Genomic DNA, 19,992 nt, shown 5'->3' on the forward strand with positions numbered 1-19,992 from the left:
TTGGAGCTTCTCCGAAAGAACTCAGCCCGTGGGCTGAAAGCGATGCAACCCCCGCACCCTAAATACAGCCCAGCGCTACTTCTGGATGCAACTGCAGTGCTGCTGCTCTGAGTCATACGCAAGAAAGCAAAGCCCACGGGTTGTGCACAGGCCACAGCGCTCCGAAGGAGGCCTACCCTGCCCAACCTCGAGCTGCGCAAGTCCCCCCAAAATTCCCAAGGGTCCTTGCAAGGTAACGGCAGGGAGGTGAGTTGCGCACCATCCCGTTCCTTGGGGAGTGCACCGTCCACCCCCCTCCTGGACGCAGTGCCTGGAGCCCCAGGGAAGGCCCCGATTCATGCACCTGTGCGAACCAGCCAACTGAGGGCGATGCCAGGGCAGCGAGTCATGCCAGCTCGGCCCACTCTGGAGAAGGCAGCTGGCCGCGCGGGAAATTCGCCAAGCCCAAGAGCAGACCGGGGGGAAGGAGGGGCTGGGAGGGGGGGCGTCTCATGCCAGCGACCATCCCTCTGACCACTGCGCGCGCTCCCCCATGGCGCGGAAGGGACAAGCCCAAGGCGACGTACCTGTTGGGATAAACGTAGGCTGCGGCAGCTGCATGTTTGCGAGGGCCTGTTGGTAGTGGAAAACACTTGGGTTAAAGACTGTTGTGGCAGGACTGTTTTTTTCAAGTGCGGGCCTCTTTGGTAAAGGTTGAAGGGCACCAGGCGGCAGAGACTGCAGAAGGAAGGAGTGGGAGCGGGGCGGGGCGGGGCGGGGGGAGCAGAAGGGGTGGAGAGGGGAGACAAGAGAACCAGCTTAGACACAGCTCTGCACAAGCGGACGGGCCGCACGGTCTGCAAATCACCTGCAACTGGGCCGACTCGGGGGTGAGCTGGGCGGGGGGCAGAACGGCGTTCCAGCGGGGGGATCCGCAGCTTCGCGGGAGACGCGGTTGTGCAGATGGAGGGGCAGCCTTGTGCCAATGGAAACAAGCGAGCGAATGTATGGAGGGGTCAATCAAAGAAGCAGGACATGTGCTCCCAAGGGCCCTGCCTCTGCTGCAAACTCAAACCAGATTTCGGGAGAAGCATGGGAAAGAAACCAGGCTCCTCCAGTGAAAGGGATTCTCAGCACCCTGTCCCCCCAAAGTTCTGTACCTGCCAGGGCTCTTGGAGAACTGCTCTGGCGGGCAACCCAGGTTCAAATGGGTTTACGTTTGTAGCGCAGGAGTGCCCAAGGGCGCAATATCTTAATTTGTCTGATTTTTAAAAGAAAATGGGGAGGGGAAAAAGACCCAGGAATAATTTTCATTTCATCAGGGGACACTGAGAAGGCAGTTGCAGGCAACACGCATTAAAAAATTAAAACAAACACAATAAGGTTACCAGCTAAGTAAGGATGGAAGGAAGGAAAGTGACTACTGAAATGAGAAGATCAACATAAGCAAAAAGTGTCCGCCAAAAGGTTAATGATGCCAGTGCAGGCTAAATCCACACGGGGGGTCGTTGGCCCACCTCCTATGCCAGTGACTTTGTTCTCGGGGCCGAGACTGTGGGGATGCCCCCGTATCTCACTCACACAAATGTGGCCAAGTTGCTGCACAGGCACACAACTGTGCTTCCCATATGTGCACATGGTTGAATAAACCGTAACTGTTCTAGCACTGACTGCTTTTACATTTTAAAGACTGATCTGGCTTGCCCATGATGGTAACCCGTGCTTCGTTTAACCCATGGCTACTTGAATTCTGGTGATCCCAGCTGGGCCAACAAACCAGCAATGAACGACCCAGAACGAGAGCTCATGGTTTGTTGTTGGGCTGTAGACTCTGGGTTGCTTCAAACCATGGGTTGTCCTTATGTGTGAACACAGAATTGAGGGCTGTTTCGCCCAGCTATGTACAGAAGAGTGGTGAAGACAAACATAACCCACCAACTCCTCCCAGCTGCTCTACATGTGAGTATTACTGCAGTACCACGAAGGTATTTGGGACAGAGAAAAGCAGCAGAGAAGAGAGAAAGGAAACAAACAAACCAGGGGTTGAGAAAACAAACTGTGATCATCTGCCAGACAAACCTTAGTAAGGAAACCAACCATAGATCAAATAAGTCATGGGTTACCATTACATGGGAACCAGGTGTGTATCTGTGGAAACACAGTACACAGAATCCGTGGGTCATTGTCAACAGTGATGGCAAGAGCCATGCTGTTCACATGGGGTACACGGTTTCAACAGGATAGGAAAGATACCCCAAGCCGGCCCTGATAGAGAGTCAGTCTCTCCTTCCTGCCACATCTGGTGCAGCCTCATAGGTACTCCAGAGCTGTGATTGATTTTGCGACTGTATTCATACAAGGAACAAAATGTCCTCGGTATGAGCATAAGAAGAGGGTTGCTGGCTTTGGGCTGGGATTATGGAAGCAGATGTGGGCACACAGTTCAGCTAGAAAGGGAAAGAAAAGATTTAGCAAAGTTTGTGATGTCAAACAAACTTTTGACATGCCTAAGCCAAGTGCATCATGAGCCTGTCCTGGAGACAGGCCAGGCCCAAATTTATTTATTTGATTTCTAGCCCAGATTTCTGCAAAGGGCAAGGGTAAGTCGAGGCAGTTAATTATCAGTAGACGAGCAAATATGGACAGAGAGTTCAAACTGTGGCTTAAGTTGCCCAGACTTACGACATACTTTAGCTTTGGAGAGAAGCGACCAAAGGTTCGTGCAGGAACAAAACAAGCCAGTCCACAGCAAGCAACACAGATAACTGTTAATTAGTCAAAATGAAGCATATGCTCTTCTTCAACTGGTTTTTCTCCCTTTTCTGCACTCACGTTTTCAATGCAAACGTTGTGCAATAGAAAGGGTCTAAGCCTTTTTGACTGAACTGGGTGGGAGTGGCTGGGTTCTGTGCCCCATGGCTAGTTTCGCCCCTTCCATCTCCTAGAACCGTGCGCATGTGTGCATGCGCATGCGTGTGCCCTCATAACGCTCTGACATTTCCCCAAAGAGTGCATTTGTTTCTTTGGCTTCCCACTGGCTGGGCCATCTGTGTTTGTTTGCTTTTTTGCGAGTGAATCTTCTCTTTTCGACCTGTCACATCACAACTTTTGAGTCAGTCAAACCTGTTTCGCCATCAGACTCCGAGGTGGGGGAACCCTTGCAGGCCAAGGTGCGGGAAGCCATCTTGCCTGCCCCTCCCCACTTGGAGAACATGTCTCGACAGCCGTGCTGTATCTTGAGGTCTCAAGGGACCGTCAGAGGTTTTCCAGATGTGTCGGGAACAGTATGTCCCCCCCACCCAAACTTTCAGTTCGACCTCAAAATCTCCAGGGCTCCAGACAGAGGAGCAGAGCAGGTTCCAGAGATTCAGAGGCAAGCAACCTGTGGTCTCTTGAGCATCGCGATGGAGCCGCTCTATCGCCAACTGGGCGATTTCGCCACCTCCCCGGGCTCTGTTCTCCTTCCCTCCAGCACAGCAAAGGAGGCTCGTGCAAAAAGCACTCTTTGGCAGATCAGGCAGGATGAAGCCACGGGCAAAGGAAACCAAAGGCCAAGATGTCGCCAGTGTGCAGGGGGAGCGGAAACCTCGGGCAGGTTCTGCAGAAACAGGTTTCACTGGCACTCCATGGGCCGTGGGAGACTGCCCATCAGAGAGAACGGATGCCTGCCCCACACTGCTCGGCACCATGCCAGCCCGCTCGGGTGGGGCTGGCGAGAACCAGCTGATCCAGCGGACTGGGTGAAGGTGCTCTCCGCACGCTCCATGGATTCAGGCGGATGCAGCATGGAGAAGCGTGGCGGCCTGGAGAAGCCATCAGGCCTGGCAGACCGGGCTTGGCAGCACCGGGGCTGCAGAACCCGCAAGTTCGTCAGCTGACCTCCCAAGGGCCAATCCGCTCTTGCTGGGCCCTCCCTGTGGGGCTCAGCGAGAGCAACTCGTCTCTGCTGGGAAGATGCCACCTAAGCCAGAGTGGAAGCCGCTGGTGCTCCAAACGGGGCTCCAACCTCCGTCTGCTTTGGCCAGCTGGGAGCAGCAGCCGCTTGCCTGTCCTGGAGGGCTGCTGGAGCCCACCCTCGGCAAGGCACGTACTCTTTCCTTGACTCTTGGTCCATGGCTGCTGTGGGCCAGCCAGCTCTTTCTGGACCATCTGGGGAGACACCCAGTGCTTCTCTGGGGGTCCCACAGACCTGACTTGCAATCTGCCTCCAACAGCAACGGCCTTTTCTTTCCTGCTTTGTAGCAGGCACAGCTCCGCACCCCAGGCGGGACCTAGTGTGGGAGCAGACAGGTTACAACCCAGAGCAGCCTTTGCACCCTACTCTAGGCTGAAAAGTGGGGGGAAAGATACTGCTGCTAGATACAGATTTAAAGTAAAGCTTATCCTAGAGACAGGCCGGCAAACACCCACGGCTCCCTGGGAGGGGAAAGCATCACCTTCCCGTGAGCAAGCTGATCGGCGGCTCGTTCGCAAAGCTGGGCCAAACACCTTGCCAATGATTTCTGCAGCCGCTTTAAAAACAATTCTTTTAAAGGGCTTTGCCATTCGGTTCCTTGAAAGAACAATTAAAAGAAGGTGGGCTACAGATGCAAAGGGGTAACAACAAGGACTCAATTTTCTTACAGGGACGCCCCGAGAACTTTGGTTATAGAACCAAAAGTTCATCAATGGAATGGAATGGAATGCAATGGAATGGATGGAGGATGGAATGCTCCCTCTTGCGCCAAGGCCGATGGCACACCGACATGCGTCAGGCTGGGCTGGCCGCCACGTGGGGGCCCAACGTGGCTGCCTTTTTCTACAAGTTGGTTCTTTGCAGTTATGAGAATGGAGGTGGCTGAAGGCAGGACGCCCGGTTATTCCTTCCCCAAAGGGAAGTGGGGCACGACTTGCCCTAAGCGATGCGGGGGCTGCGCTAAATCTGGGGAGAGAAGATGGGCAACGCAGGCATGCAGAATGGCGTGCTGCTGGCCCCCCTCCCGCTTGTTTTGCACGGAGCCGGGGTGCAGACACGGCCTTGCACTGGGCCCACGGCACCGGCCCAAACGCAAGAACGGCCGTGCCGGCTCAGGCGGGGCCCCGCAGTCCAGCACCAAGCCCAAGGGGCCTGCTTCCCTCCCACCGCCTGGCAACCTTGCAAACACACGGCTTGAACCCCCCCGAGGACTAGGGCAGCTTCCCCCAAGCTGGTGCCCCTCCAGTTGTGCTGAATTCCAATCTCCCTAGTTCCTGTTTTTTGTCTGTGCTGGCTGGGGCTGATGGGAACTGTAGTCTTAAATCTACAGAGGGTAAATTTCCGGCACAGAGCTGCAAGAACCCAAAGAGGCTTTTCTCCAGGTCGCGGGCAAGAGCCCCTGCAAGGCTGGGGTGAAATGGCAAGCGGGCCTGAACTGCATCGGGCGGGGATGCAGTTCGTGCAGGCAAGGGGGGTGCGCTCCCTCGGGGCCCCGCACACCGTTTCCAGGGAGAGCAGGTCTTGGTGGTAAGCGCTGACGGGCCAGCAGCTGTGCTCCTCCTGGCCTGCCACTCCCAGCCTGCCCGATCCAGCTTGGGGCTGACGGCAAAGAAGCCTCAGCACCTCACCCTGCTTGCTCAGCGCCTACGAGCCCTGCTGGATCAGGCCCGGGTCCACCTGGCCCAGCCTCCTGTGCCAGCCAGCTGGCCCTAACCCGTAACAGGAGCGAGTGCGGCAGCACCCCCGACCTATGTACCGCAGCCACCAGTGCAAACAACACCCTCCAACCCATGCTCCCTGGGCACACTGCCTCGGGGCCCAGAGGAAGCCTCAAGCCCTCTGGACTGGTGTCCATCAGCTGCCACACCGATTCACGTGTGAGAATTGCACACACACTTTCCTGACAGTCACAGAAAAGGCTCCCCAGGCTGCAGGCTGCACTGGAGGCCGCGAGTGCAGGGCCGTGGGGGGCCCAGGCCTCGGGTCCAGCTCTGGCAGGGCTGCTCTGGAAAGGGGACTCCGTGCCCAGCCTTTCTCCATCTCCACCCACCCCTTTTTTGACATTTATTTTTGCAGACCGTGCGTTTATGTTTAGGCACACTGAAGGGGTTCTGGCCTGCCAAAGCCAGAAGTCTCCGCATGTCTGAGTGCGCATGCAAGCAGCAAGGGGCCCACAGGTGTGGTCCACGCACGGCCTCCACGCCCTCAGAACGTGCCGAGGTTTCCTACGGGTGTGAATTTCACCCCGCTAGGCTTCTCCGTTGGGGGAAAATGTACTGCTTGGAAGCAGCCCGACGGATGGTTCCATTTGCTCCAAAGCTGCATCTCGCCCTTTTGGGAGGCGGTGCCGGGAGAGCACCGGGTGCTGCTTATCAGAAAGTTTTCAGTTAAATGGGAAATAGGCATCCTTTTCTCTGCAGGGTGTGAGAAGGAATGGAGTGAACTGCAGTGCTGGGATGAAGGGGGAATTTCCTGTCGGATGGGCAGTCTCCATAGGGAATGCACAGAACGGACCTGATGACAAAATCTCTCGCGCTCTCCCCCCCCCGTCCACATCCATGCAATCGAAAGATGGTTACATGCAAAGCAAGAAGGCAAGAAGGTCCAAGTACCAGGTCAAAGGTTGCCTCGAGGGGTCGCTTCAGTGGCTGAGTCTTAATTAGCAGGCAGCAGGCACGTGATGGTAATGAGCCAAGGAAGGGGGTTCAAGCACAACAGAAAAGAGCAAGCAGAAGTGCGTCAAAAGGGAGAGTGACGTTGTGGAGGAGGTGAAGAGAAAAAAAATGAATGCATTACACAATATATTAAGAACAGAGGAGGCATGCACGGCGCAGGGGCCCAAGACCATTCGCTGGGCAAACACTTGGCTCTGTTGCTTCATTTCGGCAGAAGCACCACTCTGGCCTGGGCAGAGGCAGAGCACTCTGCAACTAGTACTGTGCAACATGGCTGTTTTGCACAAGCACCGAGAGCGGGGCAGGAATTCCGGGGGATTTCTGAAAATGGGATCATAATCTGGAGCATTGCAAAGCTTGCAGCAGAGTTGCGTGTTTCCCTTTTGGTTTCCGTAAAACACACACCTGTGTTTCTAGTCCTCAGGAGTGTGGGCAGAGTGTGTCCATGCTCTTCCAACCCCCACCTTCCTAATGCCACCCTCCACAAGCCCCCTCAAAATTATTTCAAACACGAAAGCCAGGGAAACAAAACTGCACAGAAGAGAGCGTGTTTACAGGACCTGTGCAATCGCTCTTGGATAGCAGAATCCGGGTTTCGGAGTCACGGGATCTGCACTACCCTGAATTCAGCACTGTCCTCTATACTGACAGGAGAGTCTAAAACAGTGTGCTAACATGGGATTACTCATGAGTAAGTCCCACTGCTTTCCAGGAGAATACCAGGGATAGTTGTGGAACATTTTGGAAGCACTGGGAGCTGCCTTCACTTGCAACAGGTCCACTGCGCTCAGGACTGCCAACACAGGCTGCCAGCAACGGCTTCCCCAGCTTTCGGGCAGTAACGTTTCCTGCCATCTGTGGAGATGCAGGCAAATGAAGCAACTGAGAATTCCTGAGAATGCAAGGCCCCTTGCTGGTCTTTTATTTTATTTTCAAGTGTGTGGGGGGGTTCTCCTTTGGTAGAGCCCCTCCTGGGGAGAATTGCTTGCCAAAGATGCTCTGTGCTGGCATACCTGGTACCCTCCAGATGTTTGGGACTACAGCTCCCAGAATTCCTGGCCATAAGCTTGTCACTGGCTTTAACGGAACATATGTTCTGAGCAATGCGGGAAGGCGATGAGTGCAGAGTATGGAAGTGGGAGGATCTGGCCTTCCTTCCCAAATAGCAGCCCCCCCCCCAACGTGGAAACGCTTTCACCTAGCAACCAGGTCTGCCTGTTGAAAAATGCAGGAAAAAATGCCAAGCTTTGAAAAACATGTTCAAATTTTTTCATGCAAAGTGGCATTTAGGGGGCTCTGACGAAGCTGAATTTTGCTTGTACACAAATGCTTTGCCACAACTGGCTAATCCACAGGTGCGTGCACAAGCAGACGGAGTCTTGTATTTTGGGGGAAGGCTTGTACCACCTGCAGACTTACGCCCGAGCCTGCCCCCAAATTCAATTGCTGCGTTCTAAGGATGATGTCTCGCCAAAGCAAGCAAGCAAACAACTTACACACAGCGCGAGACTATTTGGGTGGCAAAGCCTTGGTGAAAAGCAATCCATAGATATTTTAAGCAGGTTGCTTATAATGCCAGTTAAGTTTCTGCCCAAAAGAGGCAGCATGAATTAAAGATGTACTAAGGCCAGAATGTCGCAGTTAAAATGTCAAGTTTTAGGTCTGATTAACCAAGAGGTTGTGAGCTGGCTCTCTGAAAAGTTTGTTCTGGGTAAAAGTGGTTAGATTTGAGTGCAGGTCATCAAAGAATGACTCTTCTAAGGACAAGCAGCACCCCGATGACGGCCGAATCCTTGCAGCTAACACACGTGGCGCCGTTGGGAGCAGTGCTGCGTTCAAGGCTTCCCAAGAGCTCCGTGGAGGGGAGGCAACCGGCCAAGGGCAGGACCCGCATCCATGCCTGCTTCCCCTCCTCACGCTCTCGGCCACCAGCATTGTCGGTCTGGGACAGCTGCTCCTTTTGGCACGGGTGGATGGGCAGGGCAGTTGCTTGCGCACTCCGTGAGCCTTGAAGCAAAAGGTTTCACGGCACGGCTCAGCGGTTCCTGGGGGCCCCTTGGCTGAATGCTCCCCAAGGGGACCAGCTCTGCTTCTAGTTCCCGGGGGAAGCGTTGCTCTGAGTGGCAATGGAAGGGGCTTCTCTCTGGCTCAGGGGGCAATTCTAGGCATCTCCGGACATGCTGGTTGCAACATGGCTGAGTGGATAGACTTTCTCCTGCCTAAGCCTGCGTAGGCCTGCACTTTTACGCCATAAACGTGACTTTATGAACGAAAAGGGGATTTTTCAAGGGGAACTGCGCCGAGGGAGGGAAACGTTAATTCCCACACGCTGCCATGCAGCTCCCTCCGAACACCTGCTGCGCGGCTGTTGGGGAAAACAACTGGGGAGGAGCTGCCAAGCTGCTCTGATCTGGCATGGCCCACACTCACTGAAGACGATCCCGACCAGAACTGAGCTTCCTGGCTCTGCCTTCTATGCTATGTAAAGAAATCAAAGAAAGGCTTTCTAAATTTGCACATACAAGTGAGCACTTGGATGTTTCACGCAGATTTCTACTCTACGGACCTGGGACTCAGATCTTCTAAGTGCCTCGCACTGCTCCTGGCGGTAGCAAAGAGCCGGCAGAGCGCCCCGCTCTCCTCCGGCCAGGGGCACAAAGGAGGTGAGGAGCAGCACATGCTGCGAGGCACGGAGGTTGCAGGGGTGCCCCTTGCCTTCTGGAACAGATCCTGCATCCCCCAAGCAGCAAGCATCTGCTGGAGTTTAAGCTTGTGCTTGAATTTATCCTCACTGGTCTGCCACTGAGGACCCTCTCTCTTTTGCAAAAGCACTTTATTGACTATGCTTTGAAGGGATTAACCTCCTCTGAACTGCTCACGCCCCACCCACAAAACAGATAAAAGCCACGTTTGGCCCAATACCTTCATCAGCAGCAGGAAAAATAACCCCCAAGAGCAAGCAAGCTGTGTGAGTGCTCAGGAACTGTCCTTTTCTTTTTTTTAAAGCCATTTTTAAAAGAGGAAATCTGGTGGAAGGCAGAGAAAAAGGTGGCCAGGATGAACCCCACCGCAAAGTCTACAATTGGTAACTGGTTTAATAGGGAGGGGGCGGTGGATGGGGACAAAGGGCTTAATCCTACGCATATTTAAACAGGAAAAACATCCTGCAACTACCAAAGTCCATGCTGCCTGGAAAATGCTGGAAGCGCTCTCTCTCTCTCTCTCTCTCTGAATACACACAGGATTGTGCCCTTGGTTAGCCGAGACTGTCCTAGGTGCAAACAAGATTTCGGGTTGCGCTGAGGAGTGCTCCTATCATTACTGGACTAGCAGTGCTGTGCCTTTCCTTGACAGAATTTCTGCTGTAAGCAAAACACAGAGGGAGTGGTGGGAAAGCCCCGAAGGATTACAGGGGGAAGAGGATGCCGTCTGGACATTCTGCAAAATTCCACAGAGGAGGCAGGAGGATGGCCCCAGAAAAACGACTTCTGGAATCACCCAGAAGAGCAACAACCGTTGATCTTGGGTACCCCCAAAAACTTCAGGACTGCTTTCTGAGCAATATGGCGCAGGGCTGGCGTGTGTGAAGGCACGGCTCACCCTGAGCCTGGAAGTCTCGAGGTGGCCTTTCCCTCCTCCGCTGGTTGCAGGCCAAAGCACCTGGAGGGCAGCAGGCTGGGCAGGGCTGCTCTGGGGTTCTGCAAACGGCTGGGGCAGCGTCCCGAGCGCGCCCCTTCCACCCTTCCTTCGCAGGAAGGCCCACGCACGGCCTGGCAGCCCCCTCGCCGCAGGCTGTTCTCTTACCATGGCCGATGCAGCACTTTGAGTCACCTGGTGTTGAGCTGCCTTGATTTTGGCTTGCAGGTGCGCAGGTGGATGGAAGTACTTGCATTTCTCCCTGGAACACCGGCCTTTGATGTAATCCATGCAAACGGTGACCGTGTTCTCGTTCGTGTCGATCATGCCAATATCAATCGGGTGAGCGTAACGGCAGTCGTTCTCGCCGCGCGTGCAGTTTCCGCGCTGGAACTCCCGGCAAACCTTCAAAGAAAGCCAGTGTTCAAACAGGAGAATTCAGTGAACCGACCGCTTGCCTTTCGCCCCCACTGCCAATGCAAAGCGGCCAGGAAAAGATGGGGGATGGCAAGACCCAGCCCTCCGACCCATACGAGGCTCAGCTGATCTCAGGGTGGGAGCCGGTGTGATAAGAAATTCCGACTACGACTTGGGAGAGCCAGGCTGCGAGAGGCCAGGGCTTCGGGCCAGTCCTAGATTCTCAGCTAACCTACCGCACAGTCACTGGGAGGATAAAGTGGAGAAAAGGAGAACTTGTGAGCTTCCTTGGGTTTCTTGCAAGAGAAAGGAAGTCTGAATAAAAATGTAGTAATAATTTAAAAAATACATGCTCCATTCCAGATCCTATTAATTTATTTAAATAGAAGTGGACCCAAGCTTTTGCACCTTCTTTGGATCCAGGATCCTTTCCCTTGAGGCAGCCTTAAAATAAATACTGCAGCAGTCCCATCCAGACAGATGGGATTTCTTAGCGGGTGTTGATCCAAAAGCTCATTACATTTTATTTATTCCTCTTTGAAAATCATGTCTCCTGCCTATTTTCCTGAAAGGGAATCCAAGGTGGGGAAGCGACACAGCAATATTTAGAAACAAACTCATAAACCTAAGTTTTTAAAAATTAGCACAAACCATTTAAAAAGATGCGGTTAAACATTAAATATTTAAGTGTTTTCAAAATGTATGCCAAGATACTGCACTTTGCTGAAAAAAGAAAACTGTTTCCATCTCCTGCCTAGAATAGTTTGCATATTGCTAAATTCCAATTTAGCTTTAACATATAGTTTGCATACATTGATTCAAAACTTTTCAGTCCTAGTATACGTTAAAAAGAGAGGAAAACGAGAAGTCAGGTCTGGTGTTCCAAGTTACATTCAGAAGCTTGCAAAATTCCAGTGGGATTTAAGCCGGTCAGACCCTTGCTAGAGGGCCTGGAAATTGAGAAGCGTTGGATTTCAGAGGCAAATGGGAGAAAATCGGTGTATTTGTTGACAGGAGGAGTTGCCCTTACTGAGGGGTGGGCAACTCAGCGAGGAACAGTGGGTATTGTTGAATTTCCTTGACAGGTCACCCTCCTGATGGGTGCCAGAAAAGAAATAAAAGCTATTTAAGAATGACATACATGGTGGCAATGGCCTACATGGGGGTAACGTTAATTTTGACTCGTTTGGCTACTCCATAGCAGCTGCAGAGCAACAAAAGGGTCCAAACTGGGTAGCTATGGAGCACCAAAGAGGTCAAAGTTAGCTTGCAAGCAATTCGGGGCCATCTGTTGCCCACCCCAGCCTTAGGCTGTGTTTTAAAGCTCCTTCCAACCACCCAAACCAAGATGGTGGCAGGGACTAATTCTGCTTCTCTTTCCTGTGGAATGCTAACTGCCGAAATGGTAGCACAAGTATTGCTTTAGGCACACGGAATTACACATGTTCTGCTCGAGCCCATCAGGAACCTGAGAGGGAGAGCAGGGAAGTTTGGCTGGAAGAAAAAGCCAGCAGGGATCGCCTGCCCATGTAAGCAAAGCTTGCTGACTCTAAACGGGAGCAAGGAGTCAACACCCTCTTACTGTCAGGCTTCCCTGGTTTTGCAAACAAGCCTAGGGATCTGGGGTCAGGTAGAAGCCGCTCCTCAGTATTAGCATCGCTTGCTAATCAGCATCAACAGCTTTTCCAAGCGAACCTGTGACCCTGGACTGTACGATTCACAATCAAAGCCTTGATCCTAAGAAAAGGATGGAGACACTGCCACAATGTTAAACAAACGTTGATGGTGAACTTATAAAAAGGAGAGCACTCACTCCAAGATCAGCAAAATCAGTCTTCCAAGCTTCCTGGTCTTTCAATGAAGGGGGCCAAATGGGACCCCCTCTTTACTGTTCACATAGACCAATACAGTGGAGGGTTGGAACCAGCCCAGGGCATCTTACGGCTAATGGGATGGAATGAAAATCTAATAAAAAATGAAGCACCGTGAATTGGTTCTATGTTCTAATAAAGAGAGGGGCTCAGAGTCCTGCCCTCATTCCCCCCACCTTCAGCTCCCCAGCAGTTTTCTGCCTGCAAGCAGCCTCGGCCATGTGCTCCCCCGCCCCATTCCACTGAGGACAGTGTGCGCCACTCTGCAAAACAGTGGAAATACCTCCAGTTTATCCGTCCTCATCAGTTTCTGCCCTGCAGAGCCTCCTGGTACGGACACAGCTGGGTTCCCAGACATCAGGACAGGTGCATTTGGTAAAAGCTCTGCAGGGACCAAACCCATCCCGGGAGACACGTGACTTAGGTAAGGGCTGAACGCCATGGTGGGGCTCGTTGCAAGCGAAGGAGTCACCGCAAAGGTCGTCTGTTGGGGCAAGCGGGAGAGAAAGGACACCGGAGTTAACGTGGCACCCAGCCGGGGCTCTGGCCGGCCCTTCAGCCCCAACTCTGGAAGGACTGATTCAGCCCCACCAGCTGGGATGCGAGTTCCCCGTTCCAGTCTACTGATTTTCTGTCACTTGCTTGCAATTATCTCCACCCTCTTCATTGATTCGGCAGCGAGCGGCTCATTTCAAGCGTGTGGACCTCGTCATTGGTATGGACAAACAGCAGCCACGGTCATTAGCGGCTTAATGGCACAATTAAGGAGGCACCTTTGGGCAATTAATGCAGCCTGCCGCCATTAGCCGGAAATGGAAGGAACGGGTGGATTCTGGACATGAGCTGCACTGGGGGACTCAGGCAAAGAACTCTCACCCTCACGTCTTACAACCGTTCCAGTACCAAGCAGAGCAAAACTTCCATTTTATCACAACGCATGAAGCAGAATTTGGGGAATTAGATAGTAGACCGGGAGTCAAATGTCAACACAATCTGCACTGGCTGCCCATTGAAGTCTGGGCCCTATTAAAGGTGCCGCTGATGACCTAGAAGGCCCTGGATGGCTTGGGTCCTGGGTACCCGAAGAAGCGCCTCCTTCCCTCTGTGCCCGCCCGCCCCTTGAGACCTGAGGCAGAGGCCCTTCTCCGGGAGCCCTCTTTGGAGGGTAGTTACCTGAAGAAGGGCCTTTTCAGCAGTGGCACCCTGACTGTGGAAAACACTCCCCAGAGAGGTTAGCCTGGCGCCGTTGCTTTATTCTTTTCGGCATCGGGGAATACCCTTTTATTCTCCCAATATTGTAACAGTTAATTGGTTTTATCCTTGTTTTTATCCTATCGGATGCAGTGTGCTGTGTGTTGTCGTTGTTATGATTGATTTGTTTTTGGTTTTCTGTTTTTTGTAAGCCGTCCACAGACTTTTAGTATTGGGACGGCATATAAAACTTTTAAACAGCAGCAGCAGCACCTGGTGGATACCAGGTAGGGGAAGCCTGACAAGAAATATTAAAGAGGCAAGAAGGGCTATAAAAATGGAGGCTGAATGAAGTTAAAGAAGCAGCATCCAAGGCTAAGATTCTGGACACCTGGAAGGGACCCGCATTGTTGGTTTTCTCTTCTTCTAAACCAGGGGTGGGTATCCTGTGGCGCAGCAGCAGCTTTGCCCTCCAGCTCCCCGATCCTTAATCACCTGCTCATTATTACGCTTAGGGCTTAATAAGCAAGCAAGGGGCACTGGGCAGCTGACCGGGTCCTTCTCTCCACTGGGTCCTCAGAGCAGCCCTGCAAAGCGGGCTAGGCTGAGATTGGGCGACTGGCTCAAAGGGAAGCTCACGGTCAGGCAGGGACTAGAATCCCGACCGTGCGAGTCCAGTCCAGCGCACTGCGGGGGCTCTGTGGTGCAGCTGATTTGTGCTGATGGGAGCTGTAGGCCAAAACCTCTGGAGGGCCGCAGGGTGCGCTGAGTGAGTGCTCCCATGAGCAGCTCCTCTGCCTCAAACAACCCCGTGCCTTAATCCTGACCTCTTACCTCCTGGCTTCCGAGTTAGCAACACTGAGTTTTCTGGCAAGTAGCGCCACAGCCAATCCGGTGGCCGACCCATGGGAGAACTCACGGGCCAACGCAATGTCGCAGCGCCGGCCAATTCCACCCAAGCTGCATTTGCCTACAGCTGTGTCCACAGCAAAGGAAAAGCCGCAACGGCCATGCAGGGTTCATGGGACTGGGAGAGAAGGATGTGACCAAGCATCCCTCAGAGCATCGGCTTCCAGGCTCCAAGTGCCGCTGAGAACTCGGCTTGGCTCCTCGCCCCACCCAACTGAGGCGCGGATGACTCAGGCAGACCTGAGCGCCGTATGCGGTGCTCTGCTTTGCGAAAGCCAGCACTGTGATCGGCGCCTGCCCTAATTCTGGCAGCACTTCCATTGTTCCATCTATTTTAAGGGCTTGGCTGATTGTGTCCCGGAGGCTCAAACTTTTCAATGGCCACCTGAGCTCCGAGAGGCCTGGCGTGTTAAATCATCACGCCATCCCCGCAGAATGTGTGCGGGAATTTAGTAGGAGGGATTGACTCTGGGGCTGTCACGGATGAGATGGTTTGGGGAACTTTCCTGCACAGGGTTGCCATACATCGCACAATTGTGGCATCTTAAAATTGTGGACAAATTTTCCTGCAGAGGTGTAGCAGTCCCCTTGCCCCTGCCTAGGGATGCAGGAAAAAGTAGGTCTGTGTGCAAAACATGCGTTTGTGTCCTGTTGGAAACTCTGAATGAGCATCTGCTGAAAATATCTGCTAGCGGTCGAACACATGCCTGGGTTCATCTTGTTTCCGATCCCAGTTCAGTTTGGGAAAAGCTCATCCGTGGACCGAATCAGCTCTGCTAGTCGATGGAGAACATGTGCATAAATGAGGGGACACTTCCACAGATCTGCCATTCAGGCTGCTCGAACAGCACACGTTTCTTGTTTGAGCAGCAACTGCAAATGGGTGTGGGAATTCGGCATGAGAGGCAAGACAAAGTTTGGAGGATCCTGGAGATACGGAGCACTGCTCATTCACCCATCCCTGGTGCATCTCAATGGCTTGGAAGAGCCCTCTCCCATGTGGTGCTCTCCAGATGTTTTGGGCTGGACATGCTGGGTGGGAAGGATTGATTTTGCCTTCCAACACATCTTGAGGGGACCAAATCCAGGAAAGACGGCATGGCATGCAGCTGCAGCAGCCTCCTGCTATCACTGTTCGGTGGTACCGGTCTTCAGGTCATGGGAGAGTCTAGTTCGCTCTTGTCGTAATGACCAAATTGCCTTCCATGGATTCGTTGAACCCGCTTTAAAACCACTGCAGATGGCAACTTCCGGTTTAGATTAAAAACTTTCAGCAGGCAAATCTCTTCCAAGCACTCCACAGAAACAAGAAGAGGATGCAACCACAGTGTTATCTCCACCAGCTGGGGAAACCAAGCCGATGAAGCCCTAATCCAGACCTGCCACTGAGATGCAGCCCTGAATTTGAGCCTTAGGCAGAAAGAGAACTTAGAATCATAGAGCTGGAAGGGGCCATGAAGGTCATCAAGTCCAACCTCTTGCTGTTGCAGGACACCAAGTTATACCATCCCACTCAGATGACCATCCAGTTTCACCCTGAATGTCTCCGGTGTGGGAGAGCCACCACCTCTCCAGGCAGCTGGTCCCACTGCTCTGACAGTGAGGAAGCCTTTCCTGATGTCCGGCCTGAATCTGGGCTCAGTCAGGGACTTGTTGCAAGGACAGTTGCTGTGAGCCATGGTTAAATGCACCAAGTCAGCCCAGTCAATCCTGGTTCGACTTTCCAGCCTGCAAGGTTATGAACGACCTCTCCACCTTCCCTCTACACATCTCCTTGAGGAGAGGGATTTATCTTGGTAAGCTGAACCACGTTTCACCGTATTTGTGAGATATTCACCGGCATTAAGGGAGCAAGCCACGGTTAGTGTGGCTCACGACTGAGCACTGTAACTGCACTGGGCTACAGTGTGTACAGGACTTGGAGGCAGAACAGTCCAGGTGGAAGGGGGACAGTCCAGGTGATAAACAAGGGAACATAAATGAACTATGAATTCTGAAACACCATGTGCATAAAAACACAGTGAATGTGATTAATCAGCATCCGTCTTCTCTTAGTAGAAAGCAGTTATTTTTGAAGGACCCACTTACAAACCTGCTGTAACAACATCTTAAAGCAGTGACAACTGAAAGATGGAAACCAATACCCAGCATTATCAGTCGGGTGGGGACTGCAAAATCCTTGCTCTTAATGCAGGCTGCAAGCAAGGCCTAGAAAACCTCCTTGTCCGTCTACCTGCTTGAAGAACCAGTCCTATGGGGCAGACCAGGGTGCCTACAGTCTCTTGCGTATAAACAGTGTTGTAGCTGTTGTTGCTGCTGCGTGCCATCAGGTCGCCTTGGTGAGTGAAAGCCCTTTGGAACGCCCTGTCCATGTCGGTCCCGCTCAGCTTCTCCAAATTCAAGGCTGTGGCTACCGTTCATCCTCCTTTGCTTCCTCTGCCTTCAACTTTCCTTTGCACAAGGCTTCAGCCCCAAATTTTCAACAGGTAAGGCTCATGGTTCAGCATGTCTGACCACTGAATTGTTTAATTCATACCACCCAACCTCCTCCTGCACAACTTTTCCTTTCCTCTGGCTTTTTAGCATGAACTATACCCATGCCAAAGCATGTCTGGTTTGCTTTAGCCAGGCCCCTGGCAATTTCAGCTGCTGCTGCAGACTAACCATGGTTTGTGTTAGTGCCTGGGCACCATGCTGTCTTTAGCACTGACACCACTGAGAGACAAGACACCCCCGGCCACTGGGCTCAGCAAGCCGAGCCGGAAGATTAACTCAGGCACTTACAATTGGCTGTAGCTGTGCTCCCGGTAGCATGAACTGCATCTGCTGTGCAAACATGGCTGCAGCCGTCTTTTGCTGAATTAGGTTGTTGCGTCCGTTGATTTCGAGTTGCGTTTTTAAGTGTGGCGGAGGGTGAAGGTATTTGCAGTTTTCTCGAGTGCACCGGCCCTGGGGAGGAGAACGAAAACAAGGATGAAAACGTTTGGCAAATGGAGTGGGCGCTGATGGCACCAGGACAAGGCAGGTTATTCACACACTGAGATGGAAATGGACCTTGCTCTTCGGTTACGTCGTATACAATACAGGAGTGCAGATCTCTCCGAAAGAGATGCGGGCTGGGTCGCTGGATTAGGCCATCAACACTTGTTTCCCCCTAAACCAACATTTTTATAGTGAGACCACTTCTTTCATACCTTTGTACCTTGTTCTTCACACTCAAGGAAACGCAGAGCTGCAAATGCATTGCCCCACATTTGCTGTGTATTTTAACCTGTCCAGAACCTCGCTTAGGCAGAGAGGGAATGACTAGCCCATGATTACACTGCCATGCAAAGACATGGGCAGCTTTTAACTCAGAAAAACCAGCTGTTCAAGTATGAATACGATGAATGTCCCACCAAGCAGCAGCCTGCAAGCCTGAACTGTGACATGTGGAGAGTCCCGGCCTTGGAACTTAACACCGCCTGACACTGGGTCAGAAAGTGGTCCTTGTAGTCCAGGATCCAAAAATCTGTGCACCACCCCATTTTCTCCTCAGGATATCTGTTGTGCATCACAAGCGGAATCAGAAAGACTGCAGGCGATCTTGTGAATTGCTGAAAACTCCTAGGGATTTTGGCAACCACAAGAGTGCCAGGACTTTAAGGAGAAACAAGGAGAGGCCAGAAATGCAATGGGGAGAGGCCAAGATCTCTCCCTGGAAGGGGTATCGTTCATTTCCAGGCTCCACCACCTGATTTCCACCTCCCTTTTGCTGCAAGCACAGATGTTTTCTTTGGTTCTGCATGCTGCATCTTGCAAAGACGGCCCAGAAGGCTATGAAGCCAGCCCCATCTTTGCAACCCAGCACAGCTCTTACGGGAGAGAATATTTTCAACCTTCCGGAGGCCTGTCTGTGAATCCCTTCTGACTGAGGCACGGACGGGACGTGCCAGGCACGTGCTTGGGTCAATGTGTCTTTTGTACCAAATTTAGAATAAATCTGCTTGGATGTTTTTGCATTTACAGGAAAACGAGCCGAGTGGGGGAGAAGTGTGCCGCCGGCAGTTTCATTACTGAACCAGGATTTTGCTGGGAAACGTGCTGCTTTCCGTGGGCATTTTTGCAGGTGTCCAACCAGCTTGTGGGCCATGCGAGGCTGAAGAGTGGAGCAGGCCGAGGGGGATTTGGGGGCAGGGTCCTGGAATCAGCATCCCAGAGAAAAAGAGATTTCTGAGCCGGAAGCGGCACGCTCGCGGGACGGCATGAATCCATTCAGCCCAGAGAGAAACCCGCCATGCCTTCCTCCGGCGGGCGTCTCTTTCCCGCCAACGTCCTCTCCGTTTCAGCCACCATGATGCACAACTGCTTTGGAGGGCGGTTTCCCTGGAGGCATGAAGACGGCATGCTAAGATTTAGAGAGGTCTCCGGCAGCAAGCAGGGAAGCAACCGTGCCTTCCTGTCCGCCGGAGACCTCAGGAACCTACGGCCGGCCAGAGCGGATGGACGGAGCACTACACAGAAAAGGAATTTCTGCTGCGGCGCTTGGAAAGTACAGCAAGTACGAGTCCAAGGAAATGAGATGCGCTGCCCAAGCTGCCTTTCTGAAAGGGCTCTTGTTACATTTTGATCATACTTGTGGCATTGCGTCAATTTAAAACTGAGCAGCTCAGAGGTACATCATATTCCTGAGACCAAATATGAACAAATTATTCCGCAAGTTCTCTTCTCTCGAAAGCATCGCTCAGCTTGTCTTCTGGGGCACAGTGTGCCCGCCGACACCTCCTGCGCTCAGTGTCGCTGTCCGTGGCTACCCCATGGGAGAAAAGAGCACTTTTCGCATGCCCAAAAACCCTTGTTTCCATTACAGCTTCAGCCATAAGCCATCCAAAGACTTTTAGTAATGGGGTGGCATAGAAAAACTTTAAATAAATAAGTATGCTACAGGGCACCCTGAGGTGCAGCCTCTCCCAACCTGCCCCCTGCCAGATGTGCAACTTTTTGAAGACCCCTTGTATTTTACATAAATACAAATAATAGATATCGTGTTTATATTTGGGGAAGGGAGCCGTTGCAGTGAGGTATAAAAACTGCAGGGGAGCAGAAAGGGCACGTCCTCCAGAAGAACCTTAAGCTGAAGCCCCGCTTCTGGCACAGGGAGGCCTGGCCAATGCCCACCTCCCCAGAAGCACGGAGCGCTCTCTTCCCCATCATCTTCGCTAATTTTATTTTTAGACTTTAGACAGCCAGAGCTCTCCGGGCTGCCTTCCACAATACGCACTTGGCCAATGTAAATCCTCCCGCAGAGCAGGACGCAAGTGGTGTTGTCAGCTGAGAAGCAACGCAGTCGGGCCCTGCTCCAACGGCTGGCGCTTCCAAA

At 52.6% G+C, this 19,992-nt stretch overlaps 1 protein-coding gene across 4 annotated transcripts in view; it reads right to left on the minus strand.

Moving 5' to 3' along the window:
• MBNL3 (muscleblind like splicing regulator 3) overlaps window positions 1-19,992 on the minus strand; it is a 96,556-nt gene that overhangs the window by 19,810 nt on the left and 56,754 nt on the right. For 3 of the 4 annotated variants that reach the window (XM_044452791.1, XM_044452794.1, XM_044452792.1), the window contains exons 3-6: window positions 17,418-17,582; window positions 12,817-13,017; window positions 10,414-10,650; window positions 567-717 (exon numbers count right to left, since the gene is read on the minus strand). In XM_044452791.1, coding sequence (XP_044308726.1) covers window positions 567-717; window positions 10,414-10,650; window positions 12,817-13,017; window positions 17,418-17,582 — 754 coding nt within the window. The remainder of the gene's footprint in view (window positions 1-566; window positions 718-10,413; window positions 10,651-12,816; window positions 13,018-17,417; window positions 17,583-19,992) is intronic. The other variant, XM_044452795.1, reaches the window with a different exon arrangement.

Source organism: Varanus komodoensis, unplaced genomic scaffold, assembly GCF_004798865.1.
Source record: "Varanus komodoensis strain SLA01 unplaced genomic scaffold, ASM479886v1 scaffold74, whole genome shotgun sequence".
Taxonomy (NCBI): domain Eukaryota; kingdom Metazoa; phylum Chordata; class Lepidosauria; order Squamata; family Varanidae; genus Varanus; species Varanus komodoensis.